Source organism: Ceratotherium simum, chromosome 36 (assembly GCF_057802395.1).
Source record: "Ceratotherium simum simum isolate JZ-2026a chromosome 36, ASM5780239v1, whole genome shotgun sequence".
NCBI classification, from domain to species: Eukaryota; Metazoa; Chordata; class Mammalia; order Perissodactyla; family Rhinocerotidae; genus Ceratotherium; species Ceratotherium simum.
The window spans coordinates 9,140,923-9,157,695 of record NC_141935.1 but is presented as its reverse complement, the minus strand read 5'-3'; the positions used below and the strand labels follow the sequence as shown (position 1 = coordinate 9,157,695).

Below are 16,773 nucleotides of genomic sequence, written 5' to 3'. Positions count from 1 at the left end.
CAGTTTTGACAACAATTTGTCATTTCCCTAACTTTGCCAACAAGTCTGTCAGAAGCAGCAGCAGGCGTGGCCTCAGCTTCTGCACCTCCCACCAAATGTAGCCCCAAATATCCCCAAACCCATTCTCAGTCATTCCATGGCATGGACAAGTGTCATTTAGCTGGTGATGTGACCATATAGGAAAAACTGGGTTGTCGGCCCTGAGGCAGTCTCTCCAAAAACAATGACTAGCTCAATTATTTAAAATGAACAGGGAGCCCAAAGTCGGAGGAAGTATTTACTTGTACTCTTAATGAGAAAGTCCCATTTTGGGGGTGCCAACATTTATAACCAATACTTGCTTCCAGGGGTACCAGGTGCAACCTCATAACTATACTTCCATTTCTTGTATGCAAGCCAAGCATTACCTTGCCTCTCTCCTCAAAACAAGGTGACACGCACCTTAGGAGTGATCATAACAGACCTTCGTGTTAAGGAAACACCACGTTGGCCCCAAAAGTCATTCAGATCTGCCTCAACTCATGGGCCAGGGCTGTTGTGGATGACGGAATCTGCTAGACTTCCTCCTTGTAGGCCCAGGTAGAGTCTGTGCAGTCACTGACACACCCTGCTGTACCGGGTTAATGCCTTAAGCCAAGAAGAAAGGTCGATACTAAAACTTGAGGAGAAAGCCACCTGGCTCTCTCATGTCAACACTCCAAGAGATAAACAGATTTGGTAGCAGCCCTGTGGGTCAATTCAGATTAATCAGAATAGCTGAGGGAATGGCATATTGGTGTAGAAAGGAAGGATGGATTTTGTTGGAAGACAATTTTCAATGGCTTTCTCCTGTGTCTGCTTATCTTCTGAGAGGAATTACTACATTTGCTCTGGAGTATCTTTTCAAGGATGTTAGCATAGTAAACAGACTTGAAAGAGAGAGATAGTGTCTCCCTCTGGGGTAGAGGGAAGACTTATTTGCTGTCCATAACAATCTCTCTCTAGAGCCAAAGATGAATAGGTTTGCTAGCAGCCTCTTTATAAAATTGGGAGTTCCCCAAGCTCAGAGTTCCTCAGCTTTGACACAGACTCATGTGTGCAGCATCCACCTGGGTCCACGTCCACTCCCATGGACTTAGAGAACAAGGGAACCAAGACAAACGTGAATCTCCTGCTGCCTACGGTGCCATGAGCAATACAGTCCTCTATCTCTCAAGTAGTCATCCACCAGCATCTATAAAACAGCGGCAGGCTAACTTGTCAGCTGGCAAACAGGGTAAAACCTAACACTTCATAATTCTTAACAGATGCTGGATTTTGTCAAATGCTTTTTGTATCTATTGAGATAATCGTATGGTTTTTCTTGTTTACTTTGTTAATATGGTGAATTACACTGAATCTCAAATGTTAAACCAACCCTGAGTTCCTGGGATAAACCCCACTCAGTCACGATATATTGTCCATTTAATATATTATTGGATTTGATTTGCTAAAATTTTGTTTAGAATTTTTGCACCTATGTTGATGATAATAGGTCTGTAGTTTCCTTTCCTTGTAATGTCTTTGTCTGGTTTGGGTGTTAGGATAACACTGGCCCTCATAGAATGTGTGGGAAGTAATCCTTCGTCTCCAATTTTTTGGTAAAAGTTTGTGTAGAATTGGTATTACTTATTCCTTAAATATTTGATAGAATTTACCAGTGAAGCCATTTTGGCTAGAGTTTTTTTTTGTGAGAAGATTTTAAATTTAAATTTAAATTTCTCTAATAAATGTAAGGCTATCCTTGTTATCTATTTCTTCTTGAATGAGCTTTGGTAAGTTGTGTCTTTAAAGGAATTTGTACATTTCATCTAAGTTGTCAAATTTATTGGCACAAAGATGTTTAGCATATTCCCTTATTATCTTTTTAATATTTGTAGAATCTACAGTGACACCATCTGTCTTACTCCTGATATTGGTCCCTTTTGTCTCCTCTCCTTTTTCTGATCAGCCTGGCTAGAGGTTTATCCATTTTATTAATCTTTGAGAAACTAGTTTTGGTTTCGTTGATTTTCTTCACTATTTTTTTTTCTGTTTCACTAATTTCAACTCTGATCTTTATTATTCCCTTTCATCTGCTTACTTTAGGTTTAATTTGCTCTTCTTTTTCTAGTTTCTTGAAGTGCAAGCTGGGATCACTGATTTGCTGTAGGAAAAGAAACCCAGTCCCTGTTATTCCATCTTGGCTGGAAGCAAAAGTTGACAGCTTCTATTTTTAATTGGCAGACTGTCACAGTTTGTTTTGTTGCATTTCTGAATTATGTATGTACCATACCAATTAAAAGTATAGTTCTGCTCTATCAGTTTCTTAATTTAACAGAACTTTGTTTTACCATGATGTTATATTCCAACAAAATTTGTATTTATATATTCACTAAATCCACAATTTCCCCTCCAATGAAGAAACTTTTACAACAGCATTAATAATACAATAAGATGTTTCATTTTTGAAAGAATGAACTTCCAAACGCTTTTTTAAATCCATAAATTGGATGAGGAAAAAAATGGAAATGATGGAAAAAGTAAACTTATTTCCTCTTTTAAGTATCTGATGATGATACATAACTACCATCACTTAACTTTTTTTTCTTCCTCTTTTTGTATGTGAGCTGTCACCACAGTGTGGCCCCTGACAGACAAGTGGTGTACGTCTCCAGCTGGGAAGTGAACCCCTGGCCACCAAAGTGGAGCGCACTGAACTTACCCACTAAGCAACTGGGGCTAGCCCCCCGCAAAGGTCTTCCGATAACAGAGTCAACCCATTAATAGCTATTTCCTCACGTATCATATGTGCAGGTGCAGAAGGTACATTTACATATCACTCTCTTATGCCTGACTTTATTTAAATCACTTTCAATTCCAAGTTTTCTGCACATATGAGATTGAAACAATAGCTGTTAATGGAGTGGATTAACTATAAAATAAACAAACTTACCTAATACAATATTTTTTAAAGTTAACTTTAATATATCATAACAGTTAAGGTCTTGAAGGTAAATTTTATGGCTAAATCTGCAGACTTCTCAAACCCAGTATATGTCTGAAACTGAACCCATTTTCTCATCCATCAAATCTGTTCTTCTCTTGTACTTCACCAGCCACCCAAGCTAGAAACCAGAGTTATTTTCACCTCTTTTTCCCTACATCCAGTCAGTCAGCGGTCCTGTCGATTTAAATATAGGAAAATTATTGACTCCCTCCTCCTCTCTAACCTCCTGCTTTATGTCAACCCAATCATCTCAGACTTCCAACATTTTAAGAGACTCCTAGATTCTCTCACTTCATTCCAATCCATCCTGCACACTATACATAGGAAACCTTTTTTAATTATAAAAATGTCACGTCAGCATTCAAATATCTTCAACGGTTAAGTCCCCAGTGACTAGAGAACAATCCAAACGACACAACATGGCATACAATCTGGTCTCAGTTTATCTTTTCAGCTTCAGATTCAAAACCTCCAGTCTGTTACATTACGTTGTAGACACTTTGCTAGCTGTCCTCTAAGCCATACGCTTCAACATCACTGCTGTTTGTTTTTCCTTCTGCCTATGCTCTCCCACGACCTGTGTTCCTGTAACATTTTGCACGTACTCTAACATAGCAATTAATGCACCATATTAGTTTGATTGTCCGTTCTTTAGAACAGCAGTCATGGTTTAGTCACATTAATTCCCAAACCCTACCAGCGTGCCTGAGATATAGCGGGTGAACAATATGTGCTTGATAAATGATATTGCAAATATTCATCTATGTACACTAGACAGTACCTATATCAACGCTTAACTTTTATTCCGAGTACGAGTTTTAACATAACGCTAGAATTAATAACACTTGACGACATACAACAAATAAAAATACACTTACTGTCCAAAGAAGAGGCTGGGAACAAGAGGGACAGGAAAGGATAAAAAGTCAAAGATGTTGATTACTTAGGCTGGAAGACAAGGAATACAGCCAGAAAGAAATTATGTGGAAAGCATGTGGCCTCTAGTCTGGAGCACTAGCTCAAGAAAACACATTTCACCGGAAGCCCGAAACGAGCAGGGAGCAGACCTAGCGAAGAGCCGGTGGGTCCCACGCAGTGAGCGAGCGTGGCCGTCCGCAGGGCTGGTCCACACTCAAGGTGTCCTGCTTTGAGTAACCAGGCTCTCGGGTTCCCGGGCGGCGCGGCCCCGGACACCCCGCCCTCGAGAAGGCACACCCTGGCTTTTCCCGCAGGACTGACGGCCTGAGCCACGCACCTGGACGCACCTGCCCGGGATGCGGAGCGCTCTGCCGAGAATGGGCCGCGGGAAGGCAAAGACCCGTGCGTACAGGGTTGGGGGGTCAACTGCTCGCGTCAATTAAGAAGTAATTGACGGCCGAAGCCGCAGGATGCGGCGGCGCACCCGACAGACGCGGTCCCTGCCCTCGTGGTGGGGCTCCCTCAACATCACTGCGGGGACGCGACGGCCCGGGACCGACAGGGCGCGGGAGCCCCGCAGCCCCCTCCCCGACTGCAGTGCCTCCCTTGGACGCGGGCGGCGGTGGCCGCAGGGGACCACTCCGTGCCCAGCTTGGGCCTCCTCCCGTGACCCCCGGCCCAGGACAGTCCCCTTGGCGCTCACCGAATCCTTTAATGAGCTCGGTGAAGACCCCGGGGTCGCTTTCCATGAGGCACCACTCCCCGGCATTGCCCGTCATGGCCCCGGCCACACACCGCCCGCGCCACCTCTCGCTCCGGCCGCCCCCCGCACCAGCTGCTGCCGGCCACTGATCTCGGCGAACCCGCCGCGCAGCTCGTCCACCCCACGTCACCCCGCCTACTTCCCGACAGCCTCCGGGCGCCGTCACCTGCAGCGCCATAGAGCGCGCGAGGACGCTCTAGCCGCCCGGGAGAGAGCGCAGGTCTTCCCAGGCTGCGCAGGACCCGTGGCGGATTCGGAAGGGGCCGGGCCTGAGGGGAGGGGGCGGGGACTCAGAGCGCGGGGGGAGGGAACATCCGGGATCCTCGCCAGGCTGGGGCGGGCCCGGGGGCGGGGCGACAGAAGAGGGGCGGGGCGCGTTCCTGGGAGCCCAAGCTGGAGGTCCTGGCGGCGGCGGGGGAGCTGGAGTGGTCGCCGCCCGTCAGGCCGCCGCCGCCACCTCTCGTCGTTCCCCGCGCGGCGCGGGGCTTCTCCCGGTGGCGCCGCGGGTTCGGAGGGTCGGCCGCCGGGCGCAGGTGAGGAACGGTGGGAGGCCGGCCCGGGGCCCTTTGTGCGAGCTGAGCGGCCCTCCATGTCCCTCACCCCGCATCCCAGTGGTCCAGGCCGGAGCAGACGCTTCGCCAGACCCTCGTTCCCCTCGCCGTGCCCATCGCGGTAGGGACATCCGCGTTCGGCCGGGCCCGGACGCTCCCGAGGGGGGGCCCGCCCCGAGCCCCGAGCCCCGAGCCCCGAGCCCCGAGCCCCGGACCGCCCCTGCTGGTACTTGCATGGCTTCGCCCAGGCCGGCGTGTGAAGGCACGCTTCACTCCTCCCCTTCCTCCTCCTCCCCCTCCTCCCCCTCCCCCTCCCGCGGCTTCTGCGCCGAGAGGCTTCGCCCTGCGTCTGAGGCTTGGGCGGCAGGATGTTTGTGGGAAGCCAGAAGGCGATCCTACAGGGAATGACGAGGGCGAAGGGCAAGATTCGTCCTGTAGTCCGTGGGGATGATGGATAAGTGTAAGGGGGTGCCATGCCTCAAGGGAACGTGAGGTTGAGAAAATGTAGTGTATTAATTTAAAAACATTTGTGATGGTTCTAAGACTAAATGATGAGTTAAACCAAAAATAGCTATTTTTCATGAAATCGCTCTCATTCAACAGGCTTTTGCAGAATACTAGTGTTAAGGTTCAAGTCTTGAAGAGTATATTTATGCATCGCTCCTTAAAGCTCTAAGTTGCAAGAAGGGCCTTTGGCTTCCAGAATAAAAAATGCTTTCGTGGATAAAACTCTGGTTCCTTCCTTCTCAAACAGGTGACGTGTGCCCTGGAGTTAGGGAGCGTTGTGCTGTGGACTATGTGAAGCCACAAAATAAACAAATTTTACCGAGTGAAACAACAGAACAGCTTTTATATAAAAACAAGCATGGCGATATTATGGAAGAGAAGCTACAATTTGTATCAAGTGTTTGATTAAAAAAAAAATTTTTGGAACTTTCTTGAAGTTTGTCCCTGGGAGATTCTGCCCTCAAGCTGGGGGGGCTTCTGTTCAGTATCTGCCCTGTTAAGTATACTTAAATGGAAAAGTTTATGAGGCACAGAGGTCTAGCCTTATTTCCTTGTGAACCACGCCTAGAGTGGGCCCAAAGCTGTTTGCAGTAATTTGTGATATTTTTTAGTCTGTAATATTGCTGTGAACTTGAAAGTGTTTTCTGTGCTGAATAATGCCTCAAAACTAACATTTATTTGATACCCAACTTAACATGGTGGCTATTGTAGAAAGACTGGACTGAAAATTTAGCCCTTGACACAACCTAGAAGTAATCAGAAAGGGAGGTTAAAATTTCTTTAATGTTGTTAACATTTAATCCTAAAAGTTCACATAAAAATCCAGATTTCTAGGTCTTTGAGAAAAATGAGAAGATCTGGCAATACTAGGCCCATACCACCTGGCAACCAATTGGCTGAAGTGCATGCCTTCAGGATGGCATGCCGTCTCGTTTGCCACAGTTCCTCACTGTGGCATCACACTTGTTCCTCACTTTTTACTGCATCACACTTGACTTGATCCACCATGTCCATTACCAGTCTGAATGATGCAGTTATTTGAATTTGTGGCCCCAGTTTTTGGACTATTGTTTGTTTTGAGCTGTCTTGCACTCTCATAGATGTGTCAGCCTTGACTTCCTTTAAAAAGGAATAAGCTGCAAACTTATTTGACCTCTTGGGACAAAAGGTAGCATTTTCAGATAAAAAATGGACAAGAGACTTTGGAAAGATATTCAAGTGTGTACATTCAAGAAGAGTGTAGAAATCTTTAGAAATAATATAGTGTTTGTGCTGTTAAAAGATACCGTAAATGTTCTAGTTCTAATGAATGCGAAGCAGAAAGTGCAATTACATGTTGTGTACTATTAGCATTCACTGATTTTGCATTCAAAGTTGAGAGAAGTGAGCTGTGTATAAAATATCCACAACCAATTTCAAATGGCAGCCATGCTTTTAATAAATATTATGATCTGTTTAATGTCTTCCCCCATTTTAGTTTATAGAAGTTTAATACAATTTTAGCAGTATTAAATTCTTTAGAATAGTGTGCTTTAAGAGCATTGGGTAGTGAGGCTAACCCAAGGAAGAATTAGCTATCTTTTTCTTTGTTAATCTGGATTTACAACACTTGATTATTCAGGAGTGGATTAACTGATGACCAGGCTCTGACCTCACTCACTGCCCCACTGCCTTCTAAACCGCTGACAGTGAAGCTTAAGCTTTGAGGAGGGAGATGGTGGCAGTTGGGGAAAACAGAAACTAAGGTCCTGTAAATGTCTGTGTGTTTCTCAAATTGCTTTCTAAAGACAAATATTAAAAAAGTAGAGTTAAATATCATTTAAACATTTATTTATTAAATAACTTTCCATTTATATTTTACTTAGCCTTTTTTTTTTTTTTTTTTTTTTTTTTTAGTGAGGAAGATCAGCCCTGAGCTAACATCCATGCTAATCCTCCTCTTTTTGCTGAGGAAGACCGTCTCTGAGCTAACATCCATTGCCAATCCTCCTCCTTTTTTTTTTTTTCCCCAAAGCCTCCCCAGTAGATAGTCGTATGTCATAGTTGCACATCCTTCTAGTTGCTGTATGTGGGACGCGGCCTCAGCATGGCTGGAGAAGCGGTGCGTTGGTGCGTGCCCGGGATCTGAACCCGGTCGGCCAGTAGCGGAGCACATGCACTTAACCGCCAAGCCACAGGGCCAGCCCTACTTAGCCAATTTTTAATTTTCATTTTTGAGTAACAGATTTTTCAAAGATAGAATTCATATATCATGAAATTCACTATTAATATCGAATTCATTGTTTTTTACTATATTCACAGAGTTGTGTAACCATCACTACTATCTAATTTCAGAACATTTTCATCACCCCCAAAACAAACCCCTTACCACTTTGGAACACAGTCTGGCAGTTCCTCAAAAGGTTAAATATAGAGTTAATGTGATATGTCATTTTACATTCGTTCCCACTAGCAATGTATGAGGGTTCTAATTTCTCCAAATCCTCAGCAACACTTATTATTGTCATTTTGATTATAGCCATCCTAGTGAGTGTGAAGTGGTATCTCATTGCAATTTTGATTTGCATTTCCCTGATAACTAATAATATTCACCCTGTTTTTGTGTGTTTGTTGGCCATTTGTATATCTTCATTGAAGAAATGCCTATTCAGATCCTTTGCCTATTTTTTAATTGGGTTATTTATCATGTTATTATTGACTTCTGAGTTCTTTAAATATTCTAGAAACAGGTTCCTTGTCATATGTATGATTTGCAAATATTCTCTCTCATTCCATGGGATGTCTTTTCACTTTCTTAGTGGTATCCTTTGAAACACAAGTTTTAAATTTTGATGAAGTCCAGTTTATCTTTTTTTTCTTTTGTCATTTGTGCCTTTGGTGTCTGTGTTTTGAGACCAATTCTCTGACACCAAGTCAGTTTCCTACAATTCAATTCAACTCAGTTCAGTTCCGGAGTCAGCATCCAATCCCCCAAGTTAAGGGGCAAGATCCCCAATAAGACCCCCCTTACTTCAGTAGGGTCCCTAGTCTACCCACACTTCTGCCCGGCCAGCTACAAATTCAAGGTTTCCCACAGCCACTCAGGGTCAATAATTCACTAGAATGACTCACATAACTCACTAAAAGCACTATCCTTATGATCACAGTTTTATTGTAAAGGATACAACTCAGAAACAGCCAAATGGAAGACACACACGGGCCAAAGTCTGGAGGTGAGAGAGGGATTCCCTGTCTGGAATCCTGGCTTGTCACCCTCACCGCACGTTAATTTGTTCATCAACTGGGAACCTCCACTAACCTTTGTTGTCAAGTGTGTATGTGGTTTCGTTACTGGGCATGATTGATTAAATCATGGACCACTTAGTTGAGCTTTATCTCAGGCCCTTCTCCCCTCCTGGGAGGTTGTTCTGGTCTGAGTTCCAACCCTCTAATGAAATGATTGGTCTTTCTGGTGCCCAGCCCCCATCCTGAGGCTATCTAAAGGCCAGAGTGAGTTACGACATTAACATAACAAAGACTCCTGCCAATCAGGAAATTCCAAGGGTTTTTGAAGCTTTGCCAAGAACCATGGACAAAGACCAGATATTCTTTATTATACCTCTGTGACTTACCACCTAGCCGTTTTAAAGTTAACTAGTATAAAGTTAATTTGTCACTCAATGACAAGGAGACTAGCTTGCAATGTGCTGCCATTCTGTTTTTCATATTTCACTTTAAAAATTTGGTAAATTTACACAAGCAAGTAGAGAGGTTCCGTAGCTGTTAGTGGTGTAGGATCTGTTCCACTGTTTAATGTTGCTCCCTGGAAAGTATGGTCACAGAAGCATATGAAAAGCTGAGCAGTTCCTCCTACAGAAATATTGAAAGGTCTGTCCTCATGGTTGTCATTAATATAAAATGCAAAGGGAAAATTCCATTGATACAACTATGAATAAGTAACTGGCTTTGTTTCTTATAATAAGGATCACAAGGATTACATTTAGGGATTTCTCTTAGCCAGCCGCTCTACATTTAAAAACTCATTTTGCTGCTTGCTCTACAAAAGACACTTGAATACCTAATATTAAACTTACAGAGAAATACTCTTCTCAGATGTCACTTTTACTCAGTACTCATTACTTGCTCTTTGTAACTTTTTCATGTTTTATTTTTCTTGATTGTATTTCCATTACCTGCAAATAGTACATTTATTATTTTATTCTCATTACAGAATTTATCTTAAAGGCTTGAATTATGTTTCTAATTGCATACATTGAGACTTCTTTTCAAAATAAATGTTACGGGAAAGAAAAACCAATCAGGCATAGTTCTTAGACAAGTGGTTCAGAAAAGCAACTTCAATGCTGCCTAGTTATCCTTAAGTGTGTATTACTGATTAGTTAAAAGTGGTGTTCTAGGTGCAGAGGAGGGATACACAAACAAGACCTGGTCCCTGCCCTGGAGGGAACTGATGATGTTAGCTAGACGTGCTCACAAAGAATAATACAAGGGAAAGAATTTGGAAGGGAGGGGATTTTGAGGGTTGGATTGGGACCTTTAAATCTCACCACTTGGGCCTTGGTGCAGGGAAGCTGGTGTAGGAGAATAATCTGATAGTGAATATCATTTCAACAGTGTTCATCTAAGTATAACTGATAAGCAGGAATAGCCAGGTTGAAGTACCACCAGAGAGTGTTTTTGTGAAAGCTAAAGGAGGGGCTAGCAATGTCAAATGCAGTGTAAAGATCAAGATAATATAAAATTTTCTACTGGGATTAGCAATTAAGGTATCAATCTTTGAGAAGCCTGTTAATCTGCTCAGAGTTTTTTGGATTGAAGGGCAGAAGCAAAAGCCATATTGAAAAGAGGATAAGGATAAATAGGAGAGGCAGCAGCGTCCACTGCACGAGGAGTTGCAGCCCGTGCTGTGCTCAGGAACTTTAAACTGTTCCCTGATGACTAATGTGTAATATGATCATTACATCTCTGGCACCACCTGGAGCCTAGGCCTGCACTAACATGAGCTACTTTATACCAGAACTTTGGAGTATTGACGCTGATTCTTCCAACACAATTCAAATCACTGTCCCCTCCATCACGTTCAAAATGTGAGGCTCTCCATTCTCCCATGCACTTTTCCCCACACTATATGTGTTCCCCACTCTGAGACCCAACCTTTCATTGCTCCTGTACCTACCGGACTTCCCCACCGTGGGAACCCCCTCAGTTTGCTTATTTCTCTCTCCCTCAAACATGTCTTCCCCCTTAGTGAAGGGGCTTTCTCTTTGGGCCAGTCTGAACCTGGATGCTCCCCGCTCACCCTGTCCCATTGCTTCCAGAGATCTCACTCCTTCCGGTCCGCCCTTGCTCTGCTGTCTTCAGCTCTCCACATTGGGTCTTTCAACCTCAACCTGAGTGTCCTCTCATCTAAAAAGGTAAAAAGATTCCTCCTCCAGCTCCCATGCTCTCTCTTACCTTCCATTTATAAGGATGCTTCTATAGAGTAGTCTACCTGGGAAGTCTCCTTCGCTGCCTGCCCTCCTGATCTCCCTGTAATCGAGCTGTTTCTTGCAGTGCTTTACCGCAGTTGCCTTTCCTCCTCATTCCTCTTTGCTTAATCCAGTGCTCATTCCGGCCCTATTTTACTTGATCTCTGAGCGTTTGACGTTACCAGCCATTCACTCCTTGAAATTTTCTTCCCTGTGGCCCTTGAGACCACTCTTGCCTGGTTTTCTTTAAGTCTGTGTGCCCCTCCTTCTTTCTCCTCTAAAGGGCCCTTTTCTCCCCAGCTCTTAGCTGTTAACATTCACCAGCGTTTCATCTTCAGCCTTCCCCACAATATATCAACATGTTCAAGCTTGTATCTTCAGAACAAAATTTCTTTTGCCTTTGTTCCCCTCTAAGCTACTACTTTATCTGTCAGCATTTCTTGACAGCTGTGCCTTTTAGATAGGCACAAATTTAGATAGTTCCTTTTCTGAAATCTGAAGACACAGAGCAAGATTTCAAAAACCCCTTCCTGGAATGCCTTCCCCCAAACTTTATATACCAGTTTTTCAGTTTGCCTTCTCTGCACAAATCTTCCTGGGTTATTGAGACAGCATTATTTTATCCTCCTTTGCTCGCTCAGTACTATTCTATTAGAACATTAATTACTGTTTGCTTTGTATTGTGTATATATTTCTACCTCATCAAATAGAATGTGATTCCCCCGAGGGTAGGAAAAAAATTTTTTTTTATCTTTTTAATGGAACAGAAACCTCCTTCTTGTCTTATACATAGTATACAGTAAATGCTGGTTCAGGTATTTTAATGGTTATATTGTTTTGTTTTGTTGGCCATGAGGAGAAGCCCAGTGCGCTATAAAGTATAGGCAGGAGACTTGTGGCCCCTGGATTAACAGCTATACTGTAGTAAGAGTAGTGGTGGACTGATGAAGAGGTGGACGATTGTGATTGCTCCATTAGGAGGATAAAAAGGGATGTTGTTGCCAGACACCTGCTTCTAACAGCTTTAGAGAGAATGGAAGGAGGAAAGTGTGGGCACTTACAGATGACATAAACTGTAAATGAGCACAGTTGATAGGATGTTAGTCAGTTAGAATGCTCTCAACTACAGGTAACAGAAACAACAGAAACAACAAGGATACATTTATGATATATTAGGAAATTTGTAAGTAAGGCAGTTCCAGGTAGCTCAATGATATCAAGGACCCAGATTCTTTCTATTTTTTTTTTCTATTCTGCCATCTTTATAAATTAGTGTCTTCTTAAACTGGCTTCCCCATGGCCCAAGATAGCTGCCACCGCTCCAGACATCACTTACAAATGAATGTCTCAAGGCAGAAAGGGGAACATTCCTTTTAAGAGCCCAAGCCTCCTTTTAAGAGTGAAGAAAACCTCAGAAGTATTTCCAGCAGACTTACCTTGTCACAGTGGCCAGAATTGTGATATACGCCCAATGTTGGCAAGAGGAATGAGAGCGTCACCTGGGAGCTTGTGATAAGTACAGGTGCTTTGGCCTCACCCTAGACGTACTGAACTAAGAAAGAAATTTGGGGGGTAGGTGGGACCCACCATTCTGTGTTTTCACTAGCACTTCAAGTAATTTTGAGGCACATAGAGTTTGAGAACACTGGCTTAGAGCAATCGTGATTCATCTCTTGGGGCTGGGGAAAGGCCTAGCCTCCCTTAAAGGACATGAAGCCAGGAAGAGGATAAGAGAGAAGGGGGAGGGAAGGAATGGATGTTGGATGCACAACCAAAAATGTCTACACAGTTACTCAGGGAGTAAAGGGAATAAGATCTTTCTTAGTGTCCGCTACCGTTGTTGCCCTCTCTCCCCCTTTTATTCTGCTCTAGCTGGGCCTCCACACCCAGTGCTGATCTGCCTGCTTAGTCTTTGAGGCAACAAAGGCGACCTCAAAACTGTGACTTCTTAGTTGTTTCTGATTATCATACCACCACTTAACTAAGCTTAAAAAGTATTTTAAGTTAAAAGATTTCATGGCAGATTTTTAATAAGCATAGATTAATAAATACTGTTTTCCTTTTTCTAATTTTACTGTTTCTATCTAGCTGTAATAACATTTTGCTTTTTGATAGGTTTCCTAAAAGACGGAAAAATGGAGGAATCAGTAAACCAAAAGCAACCATTGAATGAGAAGCAGATAACCAATTCTGAAGATGGATATGTCTGGCAAGTCACCGATATGAATCGACTACACCGGTTCTTGTGTTTTGGTTCTGAAGGTGGGACTTACTATATCAAAGAACAGAAGTTGGGCCTTGAAAATGCGGAAGCTTTAATTAGATTGATTGAAGATGGCAGAGGATGTGAAGTGATACAGGAAATAAAGTCATTTAGTCAAGAAGGCAGAACAGCAAAGCAGGAGCCTACGCTCTTTGCACTTGCCATTTGTTCCCAATGTTCTGACATAAGCACAAAACAGGCAGCGTTTAAAGCTGTGTCTGAAGTTTGTCGCATTCCTACACATCTCTTTACTTTTATCCAGTTTAAGAAAGATCTGAAGGAAAGCATGAAATGTGGCATGTGGGGTCGTGCCCTCCGGAAGGCTATTGCAGACTGGTACAATGAAAAAGGGGGCATGGCCCTTGCTCTGGCAGTTACAAAATATAAGCAAAGAAATGGCTGGTCTCACAAAGATCTGTTAAGATTGTCACATCTTAAGCCTTCCAGTGAAGGTAAGCATAAGATCCTTGGGGTGGGGGGGCAGGGGTTGGCGAGGGTGTGTGTGCGAATATCCTATAAACAGCAAATTTTTGACATAAGACTGTTATGTAATATTTTCTAGAAATATTCTTTCATTCTCAAAACACATTGACTAATTCAGATATGTTTAATGCCAACCTGGAATTGAACACCTACCACAGGCAATCCAGAAATTAAGTCAAGAATCAAATGACAGATTTACGGGTTAATATTCTAAATCTTAAAATGTCACCCTGCTAACTAGAATGCTCCCCTAAGTGATTCTGGACTATGAAAGCAGCATGGACATGATTAAAGGTGTAGTAAGCAGGAGGGCTCCTCGCCTGTACATGGCGGGTAGTCAGGCTGCACTGCTCTAGCCCTTACCATTTGTTCCCCCCGTCTCCCTAGGGCATGTGTTCCATGGAACCTAAAGGCTGCCTGAAATAGCGCTGAACTTAACAATTCAGGATGTTAATTGTCTCCACGCAGTCAGCCAGGGGATCTGGTAACTTGGGCCAGTTGTTCTATGTCTGTGGGAAGAGACTTTTGAGAAGTTAGTTGAATCTACAGTAATCACTTAGTCCTTTTTAGAAGGGAAATAAGAAAAACTTTGGGGCAGGAAAAATTTAAATTGTGGACTTGCGCGAAAGTCAGCATGTCCAAAACTTGACGTTTTTTGACACTAGAAGTGAAACTTGAGAAGACATCACCCATGTGGGTTCAAATTTCAGTCCTTAAGCCAAGTAACTTACCTCTTCTGAGTTTCTGTATCTTTATCTATTAAAGAAGGAAGAAGGGGAATAACCCTTACAGTTATTGTAACTAAATGTGATAATGTATATTAAAATACCACACACGGTTCCTGACATGTAGTAGAAGGGCAGTGTTGGTTCCCTCCCCTTCCACGTATATTGTGTTATGATATCTTTATACGCAGAATCTCCTCAGTAATTCCTAATTTATCATTTTTTTTTTTTACTATAAATGGATTTTTTTCAAGTGAAATTTAAGCAGTAAATCATTGTAAATATTTATATACACAAACGTTTGTATTTTGATTTTTTTATTAGAAATTACATGCTTGTTTTAAAATAGCTATAGAATACAGAAAGTAGGAGTCCTGCCCTTCAGAAGAAGTCACTATATATGATATGTTGTATATTACTCCAGGGTTTTCCTAAACATAGCGCTATGTTTTATTTTTTTTAATTTTACATACATTCTTTGTTTCAGTTAAAAGTATATGATTGAGGGGCCGGCCCGGTGGCGCAAGCGGTTGGGTGCGTGCGCTCCGCTGTGGCGGCCCGGGGTTCGCTGGTTCGGATCCCGGGCGCGCACCGACGGACTGCTTGGCAGGCCATGCTGTGGCGGCGTCCCATATAAAGTTGAGGAAGATGGGCACAGATGTTAGCCCAGGGCCGTCTTCCTCAGCAAAAAAAGAGGAGGATTGGCGGATGTTAGCACAGGGCTGATCTCCTCACAAAAAAAAAAAAAAAAGTATATGATTGATATTTTTTCGGGTCAGTAGAAATAGTTGCATGTATACCATTGTATGAATACACGAGAATTAACTAGTCTCTTACTGATGACAGTTAAGTAGCTTCCTGTTTTTTGTACAATTACAAAAATACTGCAAAAAAACTTGCATAGTGTAAATATTTCTATAATGGTTAAATCCACAAAGAATATATGAAAGTGGCCAGTTCCCCCACATTTATGCACTATTACCAGTGTTTTTTAATCTTTGCCAATAGGATAGGTGAAAAATTATATCTTCTTATTTAAATTTGTATTTTTGGGCCAAAGCTTATCTTTTCATGTGCTTACTGATTATTTGTATTTTTTGTGGATTATATTGTATCTTTGCCCTTTTATTCAATGAGTTGTTTTTCTTTTTAATATTGATTAGTCACCATTCATTGATTCAATGAGTTGTTTTTCTTTTTAATATTGATTAGTCACCATTCATTGATTCATCAAATACTTATTGAGCACCTACTATGGATGGGCACTGTTCTAAGAACGTGGGATACATAGTATAGGAATTAATTATTTTATATACATTGTGTGCATTTTTACCCCAGTTTTTGCTTTGTCTTTCAGTCTTTTTGATGGGGGGGTTGTTTCTGGCACACGAAAGTTTGGAATTTTAATGTAATCAAAGCTGTCCATGTCTTTCTTCATAGGTTTTGTTTTGTGTTTGGTTTAGAAAGGGCTTTTCCAACCTAAAGCCATAAAAATATTTTCCTGTCGTTTTTTCCTAACATATTCATGCCTTACTTTTCTTACTTTTAAATCTTTGATCCAGTATGAGAAGAATGTAAGGATCCAGCTTTGCCTTTTGAGACACTACATGATGCTGTGGACCTAAGTGCTAGTTCTAATAGGAAAAATTAGTTTCTGTATTTGTGCAAATAGTTATTCTGGGTTCTTAATTCTTGGTCTGTCAAATGAGGAATTAATAGAAGTTCCCTAAATTTACTCCCACATTTAATTCTAAATTTTTGAGGGCAGAACTCATCCTCAAAACCTTGTAATAATAGCAGTATATTTATGGCATAAAAGATCCCCAGGCCTGGGGGCTGGCCCCATGGCTTAGCAGTTAAGTGCTCGCGCTCCGCTGCTAGCGGCCCGGGTTCGGATCCCGGGCGCACACCGACGCACCGCTTCTCCGGCCATGCTGAGGCCGCATCCCACATACAGCAACTAGAAGGCTGTGCAGCTATGACATACAACTATCTACTGGGGCTTTGGGGGGAAAAATAAATAAATAAATAAAATTTAAAAAAAAATTAAAAAAAAAAAAAAAGGATCCCCAGGCTTCTCAGAGTGAA

The 16,773-nt window shown here is 42.6% G+C and overlaps 2 protein-coding genes across 6 annotated transcripts in view; one reads left to right on the top strand and one right to left on the bottom strand.

The window, feature by feature from the left end:
* UCHL5 (ubiquitin C-terminal hydrolase L5) overlaps window positions 1-4,826 on the bottom strand; it is a 39,188-nt gene extending 34,362 nt beyond the window's left edge. For both annotated transcript variants that reach the window (XM_004438998.3, XM_014794143.2), the window contains exon 1: window positions 4,629-4,826. In XM_004438998.3, coding sequence (XP_004439055.1) covers window positions 4,629-4,704 — 76 coding nt within the window. In that variant the 5' untranslated portion in view covers window positions 4,705-4,826. The remainder of the gene's footprint in view (window positions 1-4,628) is intronic.
* A 239-nt stretch (window positions 4,827-5,065) lies between these two features.
* The window catches only part of RO60 (Ro60, Y RNA binding protein), a 29,191-nt gene continuing 17,483 nt past the window's right edge, over window positions 5,066-16,773 (top strand). For 2 of the 4 annotated variants that reach the window (XM_087424355.1, XM_004438993.3), the window contains exons 1-2: window positions 5,066-5,221; window positions 13,330-13,929. In XM_087424355.1, the coding sequence (XP_087280481.1) occupies window positions 13,350-13,929 (580 nt within the window). In that variant the 5' untranslated portion in view covers window positions 5,066-5,221; window positions 13,330-13,349. Of the gene's footprint in view, window positions 5,222-11,052; window positions 11,161-13,329; window positions 13,930-16,773 lie in introns of those variants that run through there. The other 2 variants (XM_087424354.1, XM_087424356.1) reach the window with 2 other exon arrangements.